Source organism: Columba livia, chromosome 6 (assembly GCF_036013475.1).
Source record: "Columba livia isolate bColLiv1 breed racing homer chromosome 6, bColLiv1.pat.W.v2, whole genome shotgun sequence".
In the NCBI taxonomy this organism is placed as follows: Eukaryota; Metazoa; Chordata; class Aves; order Columbiformes; family Columbidae; genus Columba; species Columba livia.
Genome location: NC_088607.1, coordinates 31,324,360 through 31,349,034, shown reverse-complemented (window position 1 = coordinate 31,349,034; position 24,675 = coordinate 31,324,360). Strand labels below are relative to the sequence as shown.

The 24,675-nt window shown below is 40.0% G+C and overlaps 1 protein-coding gene across 1 annotated transcript in view; it reads right to left on the bottom strand.

The window, feature by feature from the left end:
• Positions 1-24,009, bottom strand: part of BICC1 (BicC family RNA binding protein 1) — a 101,858-nt gene extending 77,849 nt beyond the window's left edge. The window contains exon 1 of the mRNA XM_065067802.1: positions 23,581-24,009. Coding sequence (XP_064923874.1) covers positions 23,581-23,782 — 202 coding nt within the window. The 5' untranslated portion in view covers positions 23,783-24,009. The remainder of the gene's footprint in view (positions 1-23,580) is intronic.
• Positions 24,010-24,675: the final 666 nt, after the last annotated feature.

Sequence of the window (24,675 nt, the reverse complement as noted above, 5' to 3'; positions counted from 1 at the left end):
ATGTGGAAAGATGAGGTGGTTTAGCTTCTGTTACTTTATTCAAGGAGTTAGTTAATTGCCTCTTTTCCTTTAAACAAGCCTTTCTACATTTCCGTCTTTCAGGAAATCTGGGAATCTGTGGTCAAAATGACAGGCTGGCCAGAAACAATTTTCACGTTGTATTAATTTGTTCCGAATCCTTTATAGGAGCACAACGGACAGAAGCAGCCAGCGGCCGGTCGTGAAGCCAGCAAGAGTGCTCTCCCACATTAAACACAGTCTAGATAGTATCAATTCCCTCAACCCATGATCCAAAGAGAGGTAGTTTTGGAGGAGACAATTGGAGATCTGGTAGCTGTAGGAAAATCTCACCAATATCCCACAGGGCCCATTGCTGTTGTAAAACATTCCTCATCACAGCAATGAAAAGCTATTTATGCCAGCAACCAACTTTTCCATTCTGTTGTGCTTACTCCCTGACACAAGGGAAGAGATCAAAACAAGGCGGTGGGTTAAGCCATTCCAGCCAGGCTTTCATCTTGCCTAAATTGACTCCCCTGTTGTTAGCGTATGAACTGATGTGCACTTAATTCACACTGAATTGGGGGCTGTTGTTCACCTAGGAAGGAATTTAGTGAGAAGATGGGAGACAAGGACCCATCTTCTAGGCTATAGCGTTTTCCCTCTTCCCTGCAGCCTAAGTCACCATAAACACTCCAGAAGGTACAGAGCAGCTGATTGAGCTGCCCCTGTGCATCTGGAAATGAGTCAAAACATTCATGTCAGAGTAAGAAGTGAGAGGTGTAATGCTTGGCATTTTTTCTAAAAGGCTCTGCAGTGGGGATGCAGCTCACTGGATCCTGTGAGGCCTCCAGGAGGCAGAACCTCCCTTACTGCCAGTGCCCCACAGATCCAACTCTGCCCCCAGGCTGGAGTATCCATTTAACAGAACTTGCTGTTTACAGGGGGAAAGAAAATCATAATATCCAAAGTGCCCCAGGGGCTGACAGAGGACAACTGCCAAATACAAAAGCTCTGCTCTCAGCAGATTGATGGCTGGGGATATTCTTTCTATTTGTTTAGCATTCAACTTTCTCTCAATGCATAACCACCCTTCTTGTCAGGTATGTGTACAGATACTGTATGATTCATTACATGGGAGCAAGGGATGTAGCAAGGCTGTAAAAAAATTAAAGACAAAAACCCTACAGATTTGGATAAAAATGTGCACAATATTTTTCTGATGGCCCTCCTTGTTATGAGTCATTCACAGATGTGGAGTTACAGGAGAGAAGCCAAGATGAAGTCAAAGACAAAGCTTTATACAGGAAACCAGTTTAAGTCTGTTGAAATGCAGGTTACATACTGAGCTACAAGGAAAAAAAGCCTTTTCAAACAGTAACAAGACACCATGCATATCTGGAACCATTATGCTGAGCGAGATTCCTCAAATACATATGGGACAAAAAACATTATTTAGAATTAAGTCTCTTGGTTTTCTAAAAACCAACCAACCTCACACTCCAGCTTCCTGGATGCAATAAGAATATTTTGAGAACAAAACACAAACAGTTCCCTTTTTCTTTCCAAAAATCACTCTTATTTCTTTCATTGACATTAAAATTAAAAAAGCCTCAGAGCTCTTAAATGATACATGTTAATGAATCTTTTCCTAGGCATCCAAGCTCCTGCTCCTACACATCCACACAGCTGGGAACATTTCATATGAAAAAGATCACACTCACAAATCCACACCTCTGCACTGCATGGCATAATTTTCCTTTAACCTGAGCATTCTATTGAATATCTGCCTTTGTCTACTTTGTGTTAGTCAGTCTGCAAACAGATGGATCAACTCAGATGTAAATTCCCAGATCCCACTCAGAGATTCCTTTTGCTTCACAACTCCAGTCTCCTTCCAAAGTATTTTGTACTCAAGTGTTCAGTACCTATTCTACTATGTATAAATGACATAATGAAAATAAGTTATATTAATTACCAAATATATATTACAAGTCTATACAATTTCATTTCACACAGAAATAAAATGCCTTCATTGATATTTCAAACATCAACCAAATCCAATTCAGTCTTATTTTTAGTATATTCTCATTATAGATATGTGACTACAGAGGAATTCTAGAAGAGGGTTGTTAAATTAAGAATAACTGATATCCAGTTCAGTATAAGATTGTGAGTCATTCTAGATTAAATATATAATGTGTCACACTACTGACACTCTTACTGAAGTGGTAGCCACTAGATATCAACTTTTGCTTTGATTATTTGATAAAACTAAATCAAATCCTTTTTGTATCCTTTTACTCCTCCTGAATGAAAAAAATCAGACATCTGAGTTTATATACAGAAAAATGTAAACCCACTTCGCTACTTCATGAAAAGCATAACTTGGCTATAAACTAGTATAAAATCATAAAGGACAAAAGGCTTAAAAAGTCAAGAAGAAAAGTATAACATACTAAGATTCAAATAAGTACATGCAAACACACTGGGGCAAGGCATTGAAGTCTTCAGTTAATTAAGAACTCGAGAGCATACAAGACCTCATATCTTAACACAGAACATAAAAATCACACTTTAACATGTAACCCAACTTAGAGCAATGCATTGTAACTCTCTACTCATACTGTTCACAGCTTTAATTACAGAAAAAAATATACCAATTTGGCTTACTCCTAGATATCACCATAATCTAGATAACACTTGAATACAACAAGTTCATCTGTTTCACTCAGGAACAAATACAATTAGTTCTGTGCATGGCAAAATATAGAGCAAACAACAATGTGGAAATTGCAAAGTAGTCATGTAAAGAAGAGAGTGGGATGGATCTGCCCAAAGGGTAGAGGTAGAGGAAATGAGAAACTTGCCCATAGATCAAATTCAGAGCTATGTATCACCACAAAGTGGGCACCGATTTGTCACCTATTTTCCTGTACATTAGCTAGACAAGGAATCCAAATTATGTATCAGCACAAAAACTAGCAATAGAAGTTACTTCACCAAACTCAAGTTTACTCACAACACCAAGATCTTTCTGTTTGCAAGAAACTAAGGAAATGAAGTAATTGTTTAGGTAAAAAGATAAAAGCACAACAGAAGTCCAGACCCTTCTGGTAAAGGTGAAAAAGTTGTATTTTCACAGCTGTTTTTATGTTAATGTTTTCATCATTTTGTTCTTACTAACAGTTCCCATATTAAAAAATACAACTGCTATATACAGCTGCCAAAGTATTAAATAATTCTGTTTATGCATATACATATAAATAAAAACATACAAACATAAACACAAAGAGTGAAGAAAGAATGTCATGTTGTATAATTAGGATTTCTACATACAGTTTACAGTAAGATAAAAGCCTGCCCTGGTTTACATTGCAGTGGTACAGCTGAGCCAGGAGCTCGGCATCCACACTGGCTCAAATCAGGCGATGTTAGAAGACGTGGACCGCACAAGCTGTTACTCATAACTTAATAGCTTGTACTTCAGTGTTGTGGACTGTTTAGCAGAAAAGAGGACAGATAGCTTGAGATAAGCATAAGCATTCTGATTTTAGAGAATAAGACAAAAATAAATTAAAACAAGTATTTTTAACTCCTACGTTAAAATTACTCTGTTTGGGAAACCCCACCTGCTTCTTCACTGAAGCAATGCTACAGAGGTGAACAGTACCAGACTGAGACGTAGCAGACACATATATCCAGAAAAAAATTGCTCTAAATTGGCACCAGGAGAAAGCCTTCTTCTGGACAGAAAGATACTCCACAAGGAATTTTGCACTGGTAGAGTTTCTTTTTATTACTAACATGTTTTTCAAAGTAAATCATCTTCTATTAAATGTTTGTACATAGGTAGCAAATCCTTGTGAACTTCAGGTGAATGATAACTACAGTCTTTCACCAACAATTTCTAGTCAATTTTTCATCAATAATTACAGAAAAACTACAACTATTTTCTCTTCAATCAATGAAGAGCTGAAGGACAGGAAGATAAATCTTTTCCTTTGGGGAAAAAAATTAAGGAGACCATTAGTCAGACATAGGTAAAAAACCAAACCAACCAACCAACATACACAACAAAATAAAACAAACAAAAACCCCCTCAAGACTCACAACAAATCAAAATCTTACTTCACAGAATGTACAAAGACATACATTCAAATAGCTCGATGCTATTGAGACTTGTCTCTCAGAAAGACCCCAAAGGTCTTTTTGAAGTTAAACAGAGATGCTGAAAGCACACACCACTGAGACTACATATGGATGGTGGAAAACTGATGATAAGCTTAAGATGCCCCATTCACCTCAAAGCACTGACCTAGGCTGTTAACCGTCCTCACACAGACTCTTCTCAAATTTAGGCTGATCTCAAGATGACAAAAATTAGTCAGGGATATAAATTTTTCAGTACTTGAATACATAAAAATACATGAACATGCTATAAAGATTATCACCAACTTTATAGCTCAGCCAAACCCCACATGTATTTTTGGGCCATGCTTTGATATATACAAACATGCTGAAGTAAATTTCTCTTAGTTTCCATATTAATGGAGATGTATAGAACTACAAAGATCCCCCCACCCCAACCCTCCTAACAGATAGGTCTTTAGAAAGCCAGATCTATGAACATAAGATTCCTGGTGATTTCCACCCCTCAGAGGCAAGGTCCTGCCATTGCCCAAGAGACTTGCTGTGTCCTGGCAGCACCTTTGAACTGCTACACTTGTGAGATGTGACAAATCTTCATTTGCACCTTCCAGTATTCAGGAAGCAATCCTGTACAGGCCTAGAACCTCTAATAACACTGAGCAGTCAAAGCAAATATCACAAAATTGCTACGGGCATCACACTACTTCTAAATAAACATCATTACAAGATTTGAAAGCCAGACTTAAAAGGTTTACCAGTCCACAACTTCAATAACCTGAACAAGGCATTCAAGAAATAGCCAGGAAACGGAGAGTTGTTCTGAAGTTACATTGCCTACACAAACAGGCCCAAAACACATTACTCAAATCATAACACTCCTCTATTTTTACATGCAAGCAAATCAGCACTCACAGTGTATGATCTCCAAGAGAAGTATCTAGCCCCCGCCAGCTAATTTGTATTTTTATGGACACAAAGCTACGTCTAAAACTGTTGTTAAAAAGAAACATATAAGCCAGAGAAATTCTACAAAACTCCATTTGTAAAACCTTGTGATACAGAGCAGGAAATGCTTAAGCTAAATTAATGACCACAAGTAAACAAGAAAGCATTGTTTCGTGGTTAGACAACTATAATTCTGAGTTACGCAACCCACTTATCTAGTAACCTTGAGTATTTCTGGAATTAAAGCTCCTCTTTTCCACTTTTAAGACTTAAAGTCCTGCTTAGAAGAGCTGATAGAATACCAAACCCCTTTAAGTTCATGCAAAATCAACTGGAAATAAACTTGTAAACTTAAAGGATATAAAATGTCAAGTGTGGGGAAGTGAAAAATTAAAACAAAGAATGTGCGATTTCTGCCAAAATCTAGAAAAACAAACGATAAAGAGTAAGGAACTAATATTTAGCCTACTTCTGCCTCCAGTTTCTGTGTGGGAGCTTCAGCTGAAGAAATACTATATTTTTTCAGACAAAAACAGTATTAAGTAGCAAGATACTAGTGTAGCTGACTTAATAAAGTGCAATTTGGAAATGTAACTTTCAGGAATAATTTTTTACCATTTCCGCTCATTATTATTCAACTCGGATCTTTTCAATAAAAGTCCACATGAATATTCTTTCTTCTGTGTTATGCAAAGTATCTATTTTCAGTGTGTACAGTAAAAAAAACTTGCACACAGGAGAAATAAGGAAGTTCATCAAAACCTAATCTGTAGCAGAAAATTTTAATACATCATCATGCACATTTATAAATGACCCGAACAGGACTTAATATTTTGTATTACCGTTAAGTGCTTGCTGATCAGCACAAGGCACATCTCAATTGATGAAGCTATGGTAAGCATCATAACATGACAGCATGACATTTACCAGCAAAGTGGTGCCCTTCAAGTCTATCTTTACATTTTCTTTTCTATGCATATTCAGTACTAAAGCAAAAAGCTCAGAATCTCAAATACAGTGGTAAGTGCCTCCACTCAGGTGGCGTACCAGCCTACTCCTCAAAAACAAACCTCAAAGACAGTCTACAGTACACTGCGTAACAACTGATAAGGCTTACAGCTCTTTTAATTTGAGCAGATTTTAGGTAATGGGATGACAAATGCAAAAATCATAATTCTTAATCACTAAAGGCAAAATTACATTGCCAGCTACCAATATAAAGCACTGTGGATGAAACATTGTGTAACGTCTCTCAAAATGTTTGACTTGAAAAACATCCCCTTTTTATAAACATTGTTCACGTGTTCCGTGCCTGCATAAAGCTTTTGCCAAAACACTGGCTTTCTAAGTGACATGGAAATATCACTAATTTGGAAGGAATGTCGGTGAACCAATGAGAAAAATCACGTCTACTTTAAAACCTTATTTGCCCTGTTATCTGCCAATTTGTGATGTTTGTAGTTGTCATAATTAACTATAATAATTAACAGACACATTCAGATCTAACTGGTGAACCTGAGCTGACACAGTACAAAAGCCTTATTTTTTAAGGTATATTTCATAATCAAGGAGCATAATGTCACTCTGAGGACTTGATAGTGCATAAAACCCAAACCAGCGGTTGGACAAAAATATTAACAAAGTGTTGTGCAAAAACACAAAGATTAGATTGCTATGGCAGCAGATAACATTGAGATTTCTAACTACTGGAAAGCATGCTTTTATTAACAGACACACAAATATTGATAAAGTTATTTAAAAATAGGTCAAGAAATAACTAGCCTAAAACATCAACTTAAATATCAAGTAAGTCTAGCAAAAGGAAACATTTTCTAAAAGTCTTTTTATAAAAACCACAACAAACAGCTATAATTGAGGAACACTACACGAGTGTCCTTGAGCGTACTTCTCTCTAGGAATTATGAAGATATATAATATGAGAAAAAGGACTCCTTTATTTATGGAGCCACATTTACCCCCGAGATGTACCTAACTGTATTTGATTTATACAATGTAAAACACATGTGAGCACGTACACATAAATTATTCTAAATTAATTACACAAATTATTTTAATTTACAATAATCACATCTGTAGTTGATATGTGGAAAAACAAGAACACTGTATGAATGCATAATTTCTAATCCAACAAGAGTTTTGTTTCAAACAGGAAAGGGTCTCTGAATAACAAACCTTCCTAAAGAAATACAGTACACTTGAGAGCAGGGTAAAGTAACTCAAAGTTGGCATTCCCAGACATAAGCATGTACTGGGGTCAGGTTTCTGTGAAGGAGACAAGTTACCCATCAATTAAAAAAATTACTATCTGCTTGTTTGCAATAGCCATCAGCACCATCTTCAGCCAAAAAGGAAAAATATCAGCATTTTAGGTTCAACAGAATAAACAATAAGCAAAACCTCAAGCACTCAGTTTTACTGGACTCAGTTTTACTAAATACAAGGACACCTTTGCCACTTGACAGCCAAGGGAATGTCAGTTTTGTATTTCAGTGAAAAACAACCACCACCCTGGTATACAGACTGGTCACTACTCCTTGTGTGCTTCTATTTGGCTACTGTCTCGCTAAACACCAGGGAGTAGTTAATTAATAAATAAAGCAACAATGCCTTGCTCTAGTTCCTAATCAGAGCCAATTAATAAATACTGAAAAGTAGTGCTTTAGGTCTTGATTCTTCTAAATCTGTGTTAAGAAAATAATACAAAAATTTATAAACAATGACTAGCAGGAACATAAAACCCCTATTAAGAAGTACACTGTTTACCCAAAAGACAATAATCATTCTCTCTCTCTCTTTCTGAGAACTTTTTTAAATGACATGATTTTTCAACACCAAGTTGCAATGCATACAGACAAGTATCACAACCACAGAAAAATCTGAAGCTTTTAAGTGTTCATTACTTTCTCAAGGCTTTATCAGAACCTCTTAAAACAAGTCTTTCACACATTGGGTTCGATTTATACTTTTGGGAATTCCTGCAAGTTAAATTTACACTTTAATGCTTTTTCTTCTTGTAATTTAAGAAAAAACAAAACTACACTGACCACCCTCTTAAATGATGTGTTCTTCTCAACATATTGACGCCTTGGCCTTTATTTCACCTTTCACTTCCACAGTGACTCAGGACAGAGAAAGTCAGGTCAGTATTCTCACAGGTTTGCAAGAACTATGCAAACCTAGAGTAATGCTGAGTATTGCCAACAAGTCACCCAGAAGAGAAAAAAAGTTGAAAATTGGAAATTTAAGGACAAGTATCTTGCCTACAATTGCCAACCCTACAGTTTGTTTCTGGTGGGTTTTTGTTTTGTTTGTTTTGGTTTGCTTGTTTTGGTTTGTCTTGTTTCTCCTCTCCTAAGGAAGGAGAGGATAGATCATGGAGTCCTTGCATCAGAAAATGCCTACTAGTAAGGAACAAAAAATTAAACACACAATTACAGCCTTTACTCTTTTCCATCCAAAGCAAGGATACGGAAAGCTTTGCGGCAAAAAATAAACTGTCCACAAAAGATTCCTAACATTCCTCTTCCGTTACAATAATATAGACTTCAAGATGTTCCACAACGTGAACTATAGCTCCGTGCAGTGCAAACCAGCTAACAGAAAAAGAACATTCTTTGTGCAGTTAAAATGGATTAGCTTTAAAACTAAGCAGAAAGGGAAAATTCAGGACTTGCTGCTCTAGTTTCTCAGTTGAATGTTTGGAAAGTTCATGTTTCACGAGCCCTTAAGCAGAGTAAACAGTTATCTCAAGGCTGCAGAAGACTCTGCTTGAAGATGAAGGTGGTTAATAATACTGTAAGTTATATTAGTAGAGTTCTCTTGCAAATGTATCATACTGGAAACTTCCACTTGCAGACGTGAGGTATTTCCTTAAGAACTAGCTCTTGAAATCTTGAAGGAGTCCTCATCCAGTAATCTTAAAGGCACTGAGAAATGGTAAGTCTCTGCTGAAAGAACTCCCGCAGTGGAGCAGATGCTCAGCTCTGCTGTTACACTGCAGATGCAATGGACACCAGAGAAAAGGAGCATTTTAAACTCAGAAAAATCCTCTCTGAAGTGAAAATGTCCACATGGAATACGAAGCATACAACTACATTATGCCTCTTCCAGAAAAATGACAAACACAGCCCAACCCACAAATGGTAAGTATCAAGCAAAGCCTCCTACTATTGACTTTATTTAACTGGATCCTCCTAGAGTTGCAATTAATCCATAGGAATTTTCCCAGTTTTGCAGCTAGCGGAGACTCCAAGTGATTTTATATCAAGCCTCTACAGTTGAAAAAAAAACCAAACCCAACAACAACTCAAGTCCACATACAGAAACACAAACCCAAGATTCAGAATACCATCTCCTAACACTGAAATCCAGGTATTCTAGCAACAACAACAAGAAACAAAAAACCACACACTTCATTTATTTGGCCACATTCTAAAGACACTTACCATGAGTACAACTTATTCTTGGGCTCGCGATACTACAAGTGTCACCATCAACTGCATACAATAGCACAATGCATCAGAGGTAGCTCCAACACACTTCATGCACTTCCATTATTAAGGAAGAATAATTTTTACTGCCTTTTCTTGAGACAAACTTGTCAACTCTGTTTTCTACTGTGCAAATGACTTTATCACTTAATTTATGCTTTTAAGCTTCTTTCTTCATGCTGTTTTTACCAGTGCTGCTTCAACTATTCCTGCTGTCCCTTTAAACTATAATTTGGCTACTGTTTTCTTTTTTTGGTACATTATTAAAAGCAATGAGGCATTGCATATAATTAGGACTAGTTAAGTTGTATGGAAACTAGTCGATTGCTCTGCAAGGAAAAGCATGCAAGTTTATACATTATTCTTTTTCCATAGACATGGCAAAGCTCCCAAAGCTGTCTTGATACAGAGGAAATAACATTGCAATGGCCAGTATAAAAATCAAAAAACTCACAAGATACTGAATGTCTCTGCAAATCTCAATTCTGCTTAATTAAAAAAAAAAAAAAAAAAAAGAGAAATAACAGTGGTGAAAGCTTGGATGGTCTACTCCATTTCTAGAGTTCATAAGCCTTTATTATAATATTATTAAGACTGCCAAAAAAAGCAACATTTCCTGTTTGCATTTTTTCTTTTGTTTTGATTTTGGTTGAATTCTGGTTTCCTGTTACAGCTCAACTGACTTTAACCATAAAATACTTTCAGCTCTAAGTTGCTACCCTGAAATCATGAGACAGTTTGGCTACTATGAACCCACAACCTTGGCAAAACTGATTTGTAGAAATTGATACAAATCTCTTCTGTAACTTGCTGAAAAATAATCACCAAATTTAAGGTGTCAGAAGAAACATCTTGTTTTAGAATAAGACAAATTGGCTTCTGTTGCCTAAGCTGCCACAATGAAACATTTATCAGCTCTAACTGTGCCAGTATGAGCCCACTTGATCACAGATTAGAGATGTTTCTCCAGAAAAGACAACTATTCTTACATTGCTAGAGAAGCAGCATCAAGGAGCAAGCTCAAGCACCAAGCCCTGTGTGGATGCTCAGGCAGCTGTCAACCTCTACTTTGCAGTAATTAAGCAGTTCCTGCCAGAAAAATCACTAAACAGGCTGTATTTGAGCAAAAGAAGCTGGTAACACACTGGCTTGGACCTGGTATCCATCTGGGGCAGTAACTTAGAGCACATTAAAACAAACAAACAAAACACCACCACAACAAACCTGAATTAAAAATTACATAGTAACCTGCCTGAACAGGTCTCTGCCTCCTAAACAAGCTGCTTCATCTCTTCTTCTCTCCTCAAAAATGTCAGATTACTATCCCTTCAAATTCAACAAAGTTTAACTCATTAACTACTTAAAAAGATAGATAGCCTCTGTATTTCTGAACCTGAACTAGAGAGGTACAGCCCAAAACCCAGAATGTTTGAGATGACTACATCAGTTAGGAGTTATTAATACAAGAGACAACAGTGAAAGATTTTTCTATTTTATAATTAGAAGAGACTATAATGTTTTAACTTTTGTTGATGTTAAACTCCTTTGCAGGGTAAAATTACTTGGACATTGTCAAGAATGAATTCTTATTCCTTTGATTATTAAAATGATGTAACAAAGGATAAACATAATGCTAAATACTAGGGACTTTAAAGTGCTTCAGAATAAGAAGCTCTGTCTGTATGTTTACCATTATCACCACACCGCCAGGTAAAATAGATCTACCTTAAAGACACATATAGTAACTCAATTATTTCAAAATAATTGCTAGATATTAAGATGATCAGTAAAACAGAACAATACAAATACCTTACAAAGTGAATACTCAGCTGTACTCAAAGCAATAATCTTAACATCTCTAGTGTTATCTAGAAGATTACAAAATTTATTTTATGGTTGCTGCTTCTCTCTTCTGAAGTAGAATGACGCAAACCAATGATGACTGATGTACAACCCGCACCTCTACATCGTGGTCCTCCAGTTTAAATCTTTAATATGGAAGTTAACACGCACTGCCGCATCTGAATTTGTTTTACCACTGCAAATAGCAAATGCACTAGTCCTCACTGTCTTACCAGTGCCTCCATTCCAGCAAAGCAGATCTGACCCGTGGAAGCTCTGACATATGCACCAGGTCTCCTTGCTCTACACATCACATGGAAAGAGGGCAAGTCTGGGTAGGTAAGAAAGTGTTTACACCAAAGCCTACACTAAAATATGAGCATTCAGCAAAGCTCTGCTCCCTCTGAAAGGGCAGGTTAGAAGAGGAGGAAAGAAGCTGAATATTCCCTGGGTGCCCGCAGGTCTCCCGCTCCCCATGCCTGCTCTCACTCACAAAGCGGCAACAGCCCCAAGTCTGCGCACCAGCTGCAAAAACGCTGAATGTGCTCCAGTCAACCTTGATTCCTTACACCTCTGTAGGGAGCGGAATAGAGCCGGTGAGCAGTTTCTCCTCTCACAGGAGACAAAGAGAGGGGATGGGAAGCTGAACAGAAGCACCAGCAGCAGCTCCTCTCGCAGCAGCACGTCCGGCCAACACACAAGGAGATGTTCCATGTGCACGTCCAAAGCTACTGGACTTACTATAATCCTCTTAGTCACGTCTCCGCCTCTCAGGTCCCAAGATTTCCCGCTTTAAAACGAAAATCTTTCCCATCTGTCTAAAAAACTTGGCCTTTACTCCCTCCTACTACAACTCTGGTCTGGCCAACCTGCCCAGGCAGCCATGTCACTCTTTCCCTATTAAAATATCCTTGTAAATATGCAACTGCTATATCATAAGAAAAAAAAAGTATATGTAATATTTTACATTTTAGTTGGCCTGAATTACATTCTCAACTCAAAACACCACTAACAATACTCAGCTCTATATATAAATACAGAAATACACTTCCAACTAGATACAGATACCAGTTTAAAAAACAACAACTTAGTTCAGTTACAACTGATCTGTAATCAAAGTTAGCATCCTTCAGGAGGTGAAGTCACCCAAAACAATACTTAACATCCAACAGAGTACTCTTCTAGCACTCACTGCTCCCAAACATTTACAAGAACTCAGAATTTAAAGTTTTGTAAACATTTCAATCTAAAGTTTTGTAAATGTTTCAATATAAAGTTTTGTAAATGCTTCAATATAAACAAAACTTTACAATAAGCCGACCCTACATTTTTCACAGCTTAAGCGATTCCTCATGTTTCAAACGCTGGAATGACGACTTTATTTCTGCCAAATCTCTGAACAATCTGAATATGTCACTGAAGGCCACTTAAAGTAAAAAACCTGACTGCTCCTAAGCAACCCAGAAAACATCCTTATATGTTCAGTTGTTCAGTGCATTAAAAAATTTCACACATATTGAGAATCCATGTATTCTGGACCGTAGTGATGGTAATGTCTTCCACGCAGAGGGAGGAAAGAAAATTCTGTAGGATATGTTAGTATTTCAAAAAGGAATTCCTTATAAAGGACTAAAGATTTGATCAAATTTATTCACTGTTTCTGCACATGGAACAGATTAGAAACAGATTCTCTCTTATCCACTCCAGAAGTAAATTTACTAAGGAAAAACAGCACTTATGTTTGTTTTATTAAAAAAAAAAAAACTAAGATTCTTTTCCACTATATAAAAAAAAATTATTCCATATCCAGAGTATTAAATTCAATGGTATTTTAACTGTTTTAACTGCATGTAAACTAAGGCCATCTAAAGTAATTTAGTATGCCACCTTCTATACACTTCTCACCCATGGATGCACTTACACATTCAGAACATGCATGACCAAGTCTCAGTTTCTTTGATGTGGATCACAATGAAACAAAGTATTTCCATGTCAGGTAAGGATAACATACATATGTATCCTTCATTTGAATTACATATATTTAAATAACAAATATGTATTTGTATGTGTTACAGACACATATGATTTTAAACGCCTTTGTTTTTTAATTCAAGTGATTAACTTGTCATTCATCATGGTTTTTGTATCGCAGTATCATCTTCTGCACAGGAACTACCTTACAACACAACATCGCTTCTGGCTTAATTACACTGCAAACAGTTCACCAGATCCCAGTTTATATTTCCACAAGCCACTCAATTATTTTACCAAAAAGGTCACGGGGAATTTCTTCAGAGGACATCAATCTGCTATAGCTTTCCATAACATTAAAAATGCATCACTTAATTGACCTAATATTTATTTTGGAATTACAGATTTTGTTTTTTACATTTCTCAAGATGCTTAGTCTTAAGTTACCAATCTCATATATTCAACTGCCATAAATTTACTGCAGGCACAGTCTGAACTGAACAGAGCCAATGAAAACAGATATAATCAAAGTCTTCCATTCACAGAGTTATTGGCAAAAGGGAAAAAGGCAAATTTAAAGGTTAGTTTAAACCACTAATTCAGAGTGGTAATACAGATTCCAAAAACCAGACTTTGCTTAGAAAGGAAAAAAGTATCATCACCTGTAAGTAGGATAAAAAAATATTTTATAAAGAAAAAATGAAGTGGTGAAAATATATATAAAACCTCACCATGAAACTTAAGAATATCAATGCAATTAATTTTTTTAAAAAATATATAGGGAGATACTAATAGCACAATTAGATCATACAAAAGAAGATTTGTGCATGCACATATTACACTAAGAAAACAATAATGTATGTATATCATAAGCTCAAAAGGACTGAAACAGCACCTTTTTTAAAACTAGGAGAAATCATTAGTATCAACACTTTCTGCCTCCAGTTATCTATTAACATTGCTTCTTTCAGGCCAGATTTACTTGGCTTCATGCTGATTTTCAGAGGTGTTCTACTACAAACTGCTTAGCTGAATTCCCTTATGAAAATGCTCCAAGTTTTCCTCACAAGGAAACACAGCATAATTCCTTTCCAAGAAGGAAGTTTAACCTGACAAACACCATAATCTGATCTGTCCCATAAGCAGCAGATGATATTTTCATTTCGTTTTGCCGGTCATCTCATTGCTAGTACAAGCAACGAATCTAGCTTTTACAGATACATTGTACCAAGTGAGAAATAACACAGCCCAACCTTTTTTTATATATTATATGCTTATTTCACTTGAATGAACTAGAATAAGGCCTCATTTTTATTTTCCTTGGCATTCATTCTTATTTGTAATCTTTGCTTTCAAAAGCTCTGTAATATTCCAGCATCCAGAGCAAAAACATCCTGTGGCATTGTGACTCCTACAAATAGAAGTTATCTTTGCAAGTTAAAAAGCTGTATAGAAGAACTAACCCAAAGAAAAAAAAAAAATGACCACCCCATAGTTTCTTAAATAAAATGTTGGACAGGTCTAGAAAAGTAGTTTTAGCAGAAAATGGAACAGAGACCGAGCGAAGCCTCCCAGGCCTGGCCCACACAGAAGTTCGGCAAATGGAAGATGGAACCACTCATGCTTCACTTGCATCTACACATGCTCCCAACAGGCAAAAAGCCAAAAGAGGAATGGCGAGTCACTTTTTGCTTAATATTTGAGAGAAAACTTCTCCATACAAGTATATCAAGTTTTCTCTGCAAGGGAATTTTTCACAAGGTTTATGGCAAACTTGACACACCAGGCAAGTACTGGAGTTGCATGGGAATGGGGAATTTGGGGCCATGCTGGGGCTGGAACTGCACAGACCAGCTCCTGCTTCTACAAAAGGGCTCAACCATCAAATCAGACTGGGGAAAGAAAAGCAATTTAATCAAGGTCTTAGGGCAGATCAGTCGAGGATACTGCTTCTAGTCCAGTGACATTTCTATCGGGCTGGATCTGTACCTCCCCGGAGGCGGCGTAACAGCTAAAACATTTAACTGCATACATGCATATCACTTATCAGCTGCTAACTACGGCTGCAAAAAATCTTCAGCTGATTGCAGATGGTGTATATCCTGGCAAGTGACCACACTGCGCTCCAATAGTCCTTAGCTTCTAATGAAACAGGTCAAAATCTGGTCTTTAAAGTTCTAGGGAACACCAACATGGATAAGATTAAAAAACCCCTAAGCATTAAAAACAGAAGCTTTATGCCACAGCACTTATAAAGCTGTTGATACCAAGATGCCAAATTCACGAGCCGCAGCTGCTGGCAGCTGGCCATTTGGGAGGCTGGCAGAAGGACTGGAAACCTCATGCCTTTTAAATGCAACATCTATTATTGTCTGTCTTTCTCATCACAAGTGATACTTCTATAAACAGTTCTTAAAACCTCTTACCCTTGAAAGAAAAGAAAGGTAAAGAGCCAGTTCTCTCTTGTTTCTTCTCCCTCACATGTGCAAGGAACAAACGTCATGGAAGGGTACACAGAGCAACAAGTTTTTCTGTGGTTTATATGACAGAATCCAAGCTATAGAGATAACACAACTGTGCCCCGATCTAGGCTGCATTATGAAGACTTGTTTTCACAACTTGCCATCAGTAAGATCAGCAGGACACGGTGTAAAGCACAGCATGGGGTCCATAAACTACACCACGGAACCAGCAAGGCCACTCGAGCCCGCAGTCACCTCCCACTGCTCCGCCACCGAACCTCCAGCTGGTTTATCCAGTTCCCTAAACGAACCCTGATGCCTCAGTTTAAACTCCAGCCGTTAAGATTAAAGATTCATGAAGTATTAATAATTTTTTACCTGTTCAAGAGAACCGCAGCTAAAAGATGCAAAGGCAATCTAAATAACTTTTGACTGCTCTATCAGTATATTGTTTCACTGACAAGATACTAAAAAGCATTGATAGGCATAAGAAATCTGAAGTTAAAAAAAACCCACAACCCTAAGTCCTGCCAGAACTTTTTCAAGTGGGATGTACAGGCCATTTTTCCCCAGCAGATATTTCTTGCTGCCCTGGGGAAGGCAAACTGACCCGTACACTCAGTCACTATTTTATCAAACCCAGAGTACACTCCAGGATGCAAAGAGCCATTTCTATTACTGCTGTCTGATCAAACACTTTTATCTATAGTCTTATTCAATACATAACATTAATAAATATTATGCTCCAATATTACAGTCTAATATTAGACTTAATATTTTAACTCAACAATTGGAGACATAAAATTAACATTAAGCTTTGTAGTTAAGAATCTTTTGATTCCTTTACTCTCCAAAGGAGAGACCTCCAATTCCACCATCCATGCTCCCTGAATTAGCAGCAGGCACTGCAGGGAGGTACCCACTCATGTGGATCTCCCAGAAAATGTATGTAGCTGCCCTGCAGGCACAGAGTGCCTCTTACATGCCTTCCCGATTTCTGTGTCCTGGTTTCTATTACACTAGAGATACACAGCCAGAATAATGAGTAGGACAAACCAGTGTTGCTACATGCCCATCAATCTCTCCTCATGAAATCTGGTTTGCAGCGGAAAAATTAAACGTAGTTATGCTACTAGGCAAATGACTTAGCTATTCAGACACCTCGCATTATCTGGTTTTGTTTTCAACCCTGTATCCATCACATCCATCTTTTCTTGATTAGACAGAGTATCTTCCCCAGTATCCAAAAACTACACTTTTGCATACAAATGTGAGAACTTGTTGAATACCCAGATTCTTCAGACTCTATTAGCTAGAGAGATGACAAGAGATAACAGCAAAAGGGATACAGCCCCATGCTTACTGTGAGGATCACAGTTATTCCAACAGCTCCACACACACAGAGCGACCTGGCAAAGAGCTGCTATCACACATGAGCGTCCCCTCACAATATCAGTGAACCTTGAACAGGAAATTTTTTGAAAACTATTTATTCCTATTCCAGTAAAGAGGATATCGCTGTAGACATCTTTATATAAATCAGCTATAAAAGTTACTGAAACATGAAGAGTTACATTGCCCCATGCAATACATTCGTACTGATCTGAACCAGAGACAAGAAAGCCCTGTCATAAACCAAAAATCAATACTAAACAGAAGTTGCAGATACGTTCAAGGAATGTTTCTACTTGCTTAAGTCAAAATTATTTTTAAAACTACCACTGATTAACAGGTTGCATCTTAAAGAATAAATTCTTAAATCAAGTACTCATTCCTTCGGCTACAAGAAGTACACGCAATTAATAAGCTATCTGAACTCCAATGCGTGTGTAGGCGTATTAGTTTTCATGCTTAAAGTTCATGAGAGTTACTACTGCGTCTTCACGGCAAGCAATATTACTGTAAAAAAAACTATTAGTTCTTCGACACAGAGGTCTGAAATTAAAGAAACGTAGCATATTTCATTGTTTGACAGGCATAAAGCCAAGAGCCTGAAATAAGTACTCAAAATAGGACATATTTTCCAATGGAGGTAAAGATTACAATATAACCAACAGGAATGTGCAAGCCAGCAATACTTAACTTAGCAGTTCATGCCAAACCATGATAGTCCGTTGTACTACTTAAAAAACACTGAAACTTGAGAAAGTGGTATTATTACAATTGTTAACAAAGGAATGCAAGACATTTTTAAACTACAAGTCACACAAATTCATTTCATGTATTTATTTTTGTAGAAAGAGACCATTCAGCACTTTAGGGATTTGAAAACCTGACAAAGAATTTGATTTTTTTTTCTGCTACGTGCAAGTTAAACACCGAATGTAAATGCTATTAGAAAGGTTCCAGTTTCCCCACAACTATGTCCTTGTCCAGGTTATGCTGATACATTGCAAAGAACTCAAAAAACATAAAAACGACCAAGAGAAATCTCACAATTTAGTAGAAAAAATATTTTCCTCCTCTAGGAAAAGAAACTGTGTTTAAGTCATAATAAAATAAAGAGTTTGGTAAGATATATGAGTAAGAATCTATCAAAGAGAAGACATACTTCACATCTCTTCCAGCTCCAACAGGGACATGGGGAACTCTAAACACAGGTATAAATCAACAGCATTCTGAGTACTTTTAACTTCAGCTGCAAGCAAGGTGCAGCAATTATTTTAAGCAGGACAGTAAATTTAGTTTTATCATACTGATCCCTGACACCATCATACCCACCAAAAAAAATAAATATCCAAAAGAGAAGTACTAATTCCTGCTTACGCGTCTAAACACAAAAACCCAATGTAAATTTAACACAGAGCTTGCTATGCCCACACAGAAACCATTACACTCAGGACCACTCTACTTCAGCTACAATTGCCTATTATGCAGCTAATTCACTCAAAGTCTATTAATTCATTTCTTCATGGTCTAGCCTCTAATAAATCTATGCTGTTTAGCAGTCTCAGCAGAGGCCTGGATTTCCTAGAACATCTCCACTGTCTTCAGTACACTCAAATGCAGGTGTTTTTCTTCCCCTCCATCCCCCTCAAACTTTGCATGTCCCACTTATCAATTTATCATTCTCTGTAGTTGAAACAAACTAGCCGAGAAGTCTAAGAAAAGTATTACACGTACAATTTCCCACATAGTTACGCATTAAGTAGGGAAAAAAATACTTGTTTAAATAGAGCAAGTTTCACTTGATGGATCAGCAAACAAAATAAATCGGTTCTCATTCAAGCATCGGAACTGGGCATTGCGGAAGTGCAGCCTTGGATTGGGACACGGCCTCAAGGGCGACCCTCAGGCAAAGGAATCAACAATTGGTTTGCAGTAGATCTGCGGTAAATAGGCTTCACCCAGATTAAATTGTGCCCCACTCCGGTCTTAACAGATCCTGCTCTGGAAGATGAACCCAGCAGCAAACAGGGTGTTCGTGGTGCTGAGTACTCTTCAAAGTTTCCCGAGCACATAGGTCTATGCTTTTCCTCATGTGTTTAGTTATCAATAGCCAACACAAATAATGAATTACCTCATTAGAGAAGGGGGAAAAAAGAAAATCACCACGCATAAAATCACCACGCATAAAACCACTCATGAAAAAGTGTCTAGATCCCAAAATTAAAATTATCCCAAACAGCCCCCAAACCGAACGCTGATGCATTAAAAAAAAAAAAACAACAAAACAACAAAACACAAAAAACACCACACACAAACACACAGAACCGAGAAAACCTGAATTCTAACAGGCACAAAGCTGTTTTTTTTTTAAAGAAAGAGCCATAGGCATCCACACCACTGCTACAGTTGGACTCTTCTTGAAAAACAGTGACATGGATTTATTTGGGTTTGTTTTAACCCAAGTACTGTTGCATGATCTTGCATTATAAAGTCACAAAGTATTTGCAACTGCGCTGTACATACATCCCACTAAAACCTCCAAAGTCTGTTAAAGAAGGTAATGTAGAAAAAGGATTATCTGAAATCCACTGGCATAACACCTTGTAGCCAAAAATAAGAGACACCATTCAAGAGAAAAAGGTGTTGTGTTTTGTTTTCATTTTGTCATTGTTTGTTGGTGTCTTTTTTTTATTTGTTTTTAAGATGCATGGCCAACTGGGCTAAGTCTATTGATGGCTGTGAAATTAGCCTTTAGATTATACTTTCTGGACAGCTTCACTAAGTTTAGTGTTTTGCATTTTTGTAATAATACTCAGCTGCTATGGTAGCAGGCACTCAGGCGTTCCCTAAATCATTGCATAGTATCATCACCTCAGCATTCACCAGAATGTAGTACAGAGCTGATAGGGTTACTATCAAATACCACCTTCTGTCACTGCTGAGAAGAAAAGCTATCCGTTTTATTTCTATTTGCTTCCTGGGAAATAAAAAATATTTTAAAGGGATCTCTTCACCAACAAACCCTGACAAAGACATCCAGCGTAAGATAGCTGACACCCCACTGCAAACACAGAGTAGTTTATGGAACATTGTTCCAATCAGCTATAAGCAAGTAATAAAACAGTCATACAAAATAGGTGGACACAACAAGAACATAATAATTCTTATGTTCAAGGTTTTTAAAACAGCTTTTGCATTTTCCGATATCCCAAACAGAAAAAAAAAAAAGCTCTTAGAGCAGCTCCCTCTACCTTTCATTTAACATTTATCTTTAGGCCATTCAGAACCAAACTTCAAAACACCAAAAATACTAAACCAATTATTTTGAAGTGGAAAAAAAAAAAAAATATATATATATATATATATATATATATATATATATACACACACACACACCAGGAGCAGTCTCAAATCTATCAATATTTTCTGACACCTCAATCCAGGCTTGATCTCTGCTTCAGCTACAACTGGTGGCAAACTAGCCACAGCATCTCTTTTTTGAAAGAGAGCTACTCAACGTCTTGGGCCACAGAAGCACCAAGCCAAACGCTGAGCTGCTTCATATTCTTTCTACTCCTGGTTGTTTTTTCACATTTCATCATCAGTAAACAATGGATGTTGACTAGTAAAAAAATAAGGGATGCCCAAGCAAGAACGAGAACATTTCCCAACAGGTTTCTTCAACAGATGCTGTTTCAAACCTGGCTTTAAAGACAACTGAACTACAGATGACATATTCCTCACTATGGTGAATGTGAGAAGAAACTGCAAGTTTTTAAGCAATTAAAATCAACTTTCACAAGTGTAAACATGCTCTCTAGCAGCCAGTAGAAGCAAAAGAAGAGCCTTTAAGCATCTAATATGAATAAGAAGCTGTATTTACACCAGCTCAAATTAAAAAAAAAAGAAAAAACTTTGGAAAATCAGAAATCTGGTCATCACCACCTAGACTACAGAGATGTTTCTCTTCCATGATGCAATGTCTATGTATCTGAAGAACTTCCAGGGAAGGATGTGGTATTAAAAACCATAGGAAATGCAACTCTATGAATTTTCTAACCAGTTAGTTTCTGGAGAGGGCACACTGCTGCTTCTGCATGGTTCCTTTCCCACTAGGGGGAGTCAAAGTTTATACTCCCAAAAGACAGCAAAAAAAAAGGGGGGAGGGAAACTACACAGTGATTGAGGTGTTCTACAAGAAAAGGGTAAGTAAAGCCTGCCTTCTAGGAAGTCAAGAGGTGAGATGAAAACTTGTAAAGTACAGAGAGGAAACCGAATGAAAGTGATAATGTTTAACAGTTTAGAGTTTTCAGATAGAAAGAACTATTATGTTGGCCTCTTGTTTCCTAACAAGCACTTTTTCATTACGAATGAGCCAGAAAGTTTAGCTTTCACACAAAAATCATTTATAACTAAGTCCAACACTTCACAAAAAATGGTAACTGATGTAAAAACTCCTCAAACCACCACCTGAAGCATTTGTGTGCTAGACTGGACACACAGCAACCTCTCATCAAGAAGTAGCCAGCATTCTCTTTGCGCTTACTCACTCTACTCTATCAACCATTATGATGATTAAAAAAAACATTAAAATATGCAAATAAAAAATCTCAGGTTTTGACACTTGCTGCTACTGGATGACACAACTATACAGTATTTGGACTCTGCTTAGGAGCTTTGTTTACCTTCACATGTTTCCTACCTCAGCCAGCAGAAGGAAGGATTGTATGTGGGATGAGATAATGGAAATTTATTTTGCTACTAAAGGAAAATTTTAACGCAACTTTCAATCTTCTTACAGTACTCTAACTTTCGACCGTTTTTCCTACCACTTCATACACGGCAATACTTTTTCTTTTCAATACCCACGTTTTTGGTTTTAAGACACTTTGGATGAGCACATCTTTATAAATAGTTGTTGCTGATTACGAGACTTCTGCTTCTCCAAATTCTTTCCTCTTTACTGCATTACATAATGAGATTTTTCTACTAGCACTGAAGTATTAACTGATTAAAGATTAACTCACCCCCAGGAGACAGAATCTCAATTAAAAAAATTCCAATCATTGCAGCCACCAAGTCAAACCACAGCTCTTCAGTGGCCGACCCAGCTCACCCGCTCCGCTCCTCCACGGCTGCTCTGCCAGGGGATGGTCGGGCAATGAGTGCCCACAGCTCCGTAAGTGAATGAAATGCCTTCCATGCCACAGGAACAACAGTGAGATATTTGCAGGGGTCTATTTGTTTTGAAATTGTAAGTAAATATGTGAGTTACCATGTCAAGTGTTAGCATTGAATGTTTACAAAACAGTAATCCCAGAGAAAGGAACATGCTGCTCCAAACCACCTTCATCTTCCTTTGTTGATCCAAACATGCCCTGAGAGCTGACATAGTAAGACCTGAAACTCACCTCTGTTCTCACGGGCTCTTAGGGGCAGAGAGCAGGGAACACCCCAGGGGAATCACCCCTCTCAGCAACATCCTCAATCAGTTTAAATCTATTAAGCTGCTCTTCAGCAACAAAACCCACAATCGCTACTCATGCTACTTTGTCAAAAACTGCCTACGTAACTTCCACTGAGAGATAATTCAAAACATACTGGGATAAAATATGTAGTCTCAAGCTAAAAAAAAAAAAAAAAAAAAAAAAAGTAGAAAGCAGAGCCCAGGGCAGAGCAAGTCGTGCGGCATGGGCTGTCAGCCCTTCCCCAGCCGTCCCGCTCCCCTGACAGGGCCGACCGCCCTCGGAGCCTCCCTGCCCGCTGCGCGGCGGCCTCGGCCGTTCCTCGAAAGCCCAGAGCCTGAACCGCCCGGACCGAGCGGGGATTTGGTGTTTTTAAAGAGGGATTTCTGAGAGCCCTCGACCTGCGAAGCCGCAGCCCCGCGGCGCGCCGGCTGCCGCTGCGGGAGGAGTGCCGGCGGGGCTGGGCACCGGCACCACCCGCCACGCCGGGGCCGGCCCGGACCCAAGCGACATCTGACGCCCGGGGGTGCCCCGTCAGCCGCTCCCCGGCCGCGACACTGGGCTCCGCTCCGGGAGAGTCGGGGAGACAAGGAGCCGGTTCCCCCCAGCCCTTACGGTCCCGTCCGGGGAGGCCACGACGGCGCCGGAGAGCCTGGGACCGGCCCGCGGGGTTCCCGCCGGCCCAGGACCGCCCCTCTGCGGCGACGGACGGGCTGACAAGAGGACCCCGGCCCGGCAGCGAAGTGCAAGGCCGGACCGGGCGGGCCAGGGACGCGGCCCTTCCCCTGCCAGTTCGCCGCCCCGCGCCCCCAGGGGACCGCCACCGCCTCTCACCGCCCTCACCTTGGAGCATGGCCTCCAGTTTCTTCCTGTCCACCCGGAATCGCTCCTCGCCCCACTCGGGGCTGTGCAGGGGCCGCGGCGGGCCGGCCGAGTCCTCCTCGGAGCCGGGCACAGGCGAGTCGGTGCTGCGCTCGCTGTTGGAGCCCGGGTCGGAGAGCGGCTGCTGCAGGTACCCGCTCAGCGGGTCGCACTGAGCCGCCATGGCGCTGCCAGGCGGACCCCGCCGCCGCTCCGAGCCCCACTCGGCCGCCTCCCCGCGGGACGCTATCTGCCCCCACAGCCGCCCCCCCGGCTCATCCCAGCCGCCGCCGCCTGCCAGAGTCCCGGCCCCGGCGCCGCCGCCTGCGCCCGCCTCTGCCTCCGGCTCCCCGCCGACTGTGCGCGTCCCCGGGCCGGCGGCGGCGTCCGCGGCTCGGCGGCGCCCCCAGCCCGCCCGCAACCCGCACAGCATCTCCGCCTCCATTGGGCCGCCGCCGGCCCGCCGGGGAGGGGCCGGGGATATCCCCGGCCGCGGCCCGGGAGGAGGGGGCAGCGGCGCGGCGGCGGGAGGAGGGAGGGGAGGGGAGAGGGAGGGAAGATGCCGCCCCCAAGGGCACCGCCTCCTGCTCAGGGCGGGCCGGGGCGGGGGTCCCTGCCAGCGGCGCTCCGGGACTGCCGCTGTCCTGCCCGCCCCGGGAGACGCACCCTGCTCAGGGCAGGCCCTGCCGTGGGGTGAGCGGTGCCCGGGACGGATGGGGCGGGGGTGCTGGGCTGCCCGCGGCCCTCTCAGCCGTCCGGCCCCCGCCGCTCCGGGAGCGCCGGCAGCGATCGTGCGGTGCCTGGCGAAACACGCGACGGACAGGGTGGCGGCCCTGGAAAACGGGCCCCGAATAAGCCCCCCGCCCAAAAGGGGTGTCCCCGAAACGTGCGTGTGTGTGCAGGAGGAACGGGCAAGCCAAAGTTTCGACGGCATGTCCTGGAAACGGCATTCGCTTGGCAAGGCTGACAGACCTCAAGTAGAGGAGGGCTCTGGCTTTTAGCTGGGTGTTTTGTCTGTGTGAAGCCTCAGAAAGGTGAAGTGCCCTGTGCTGCACCGCAATAAACCGGGTTACACAT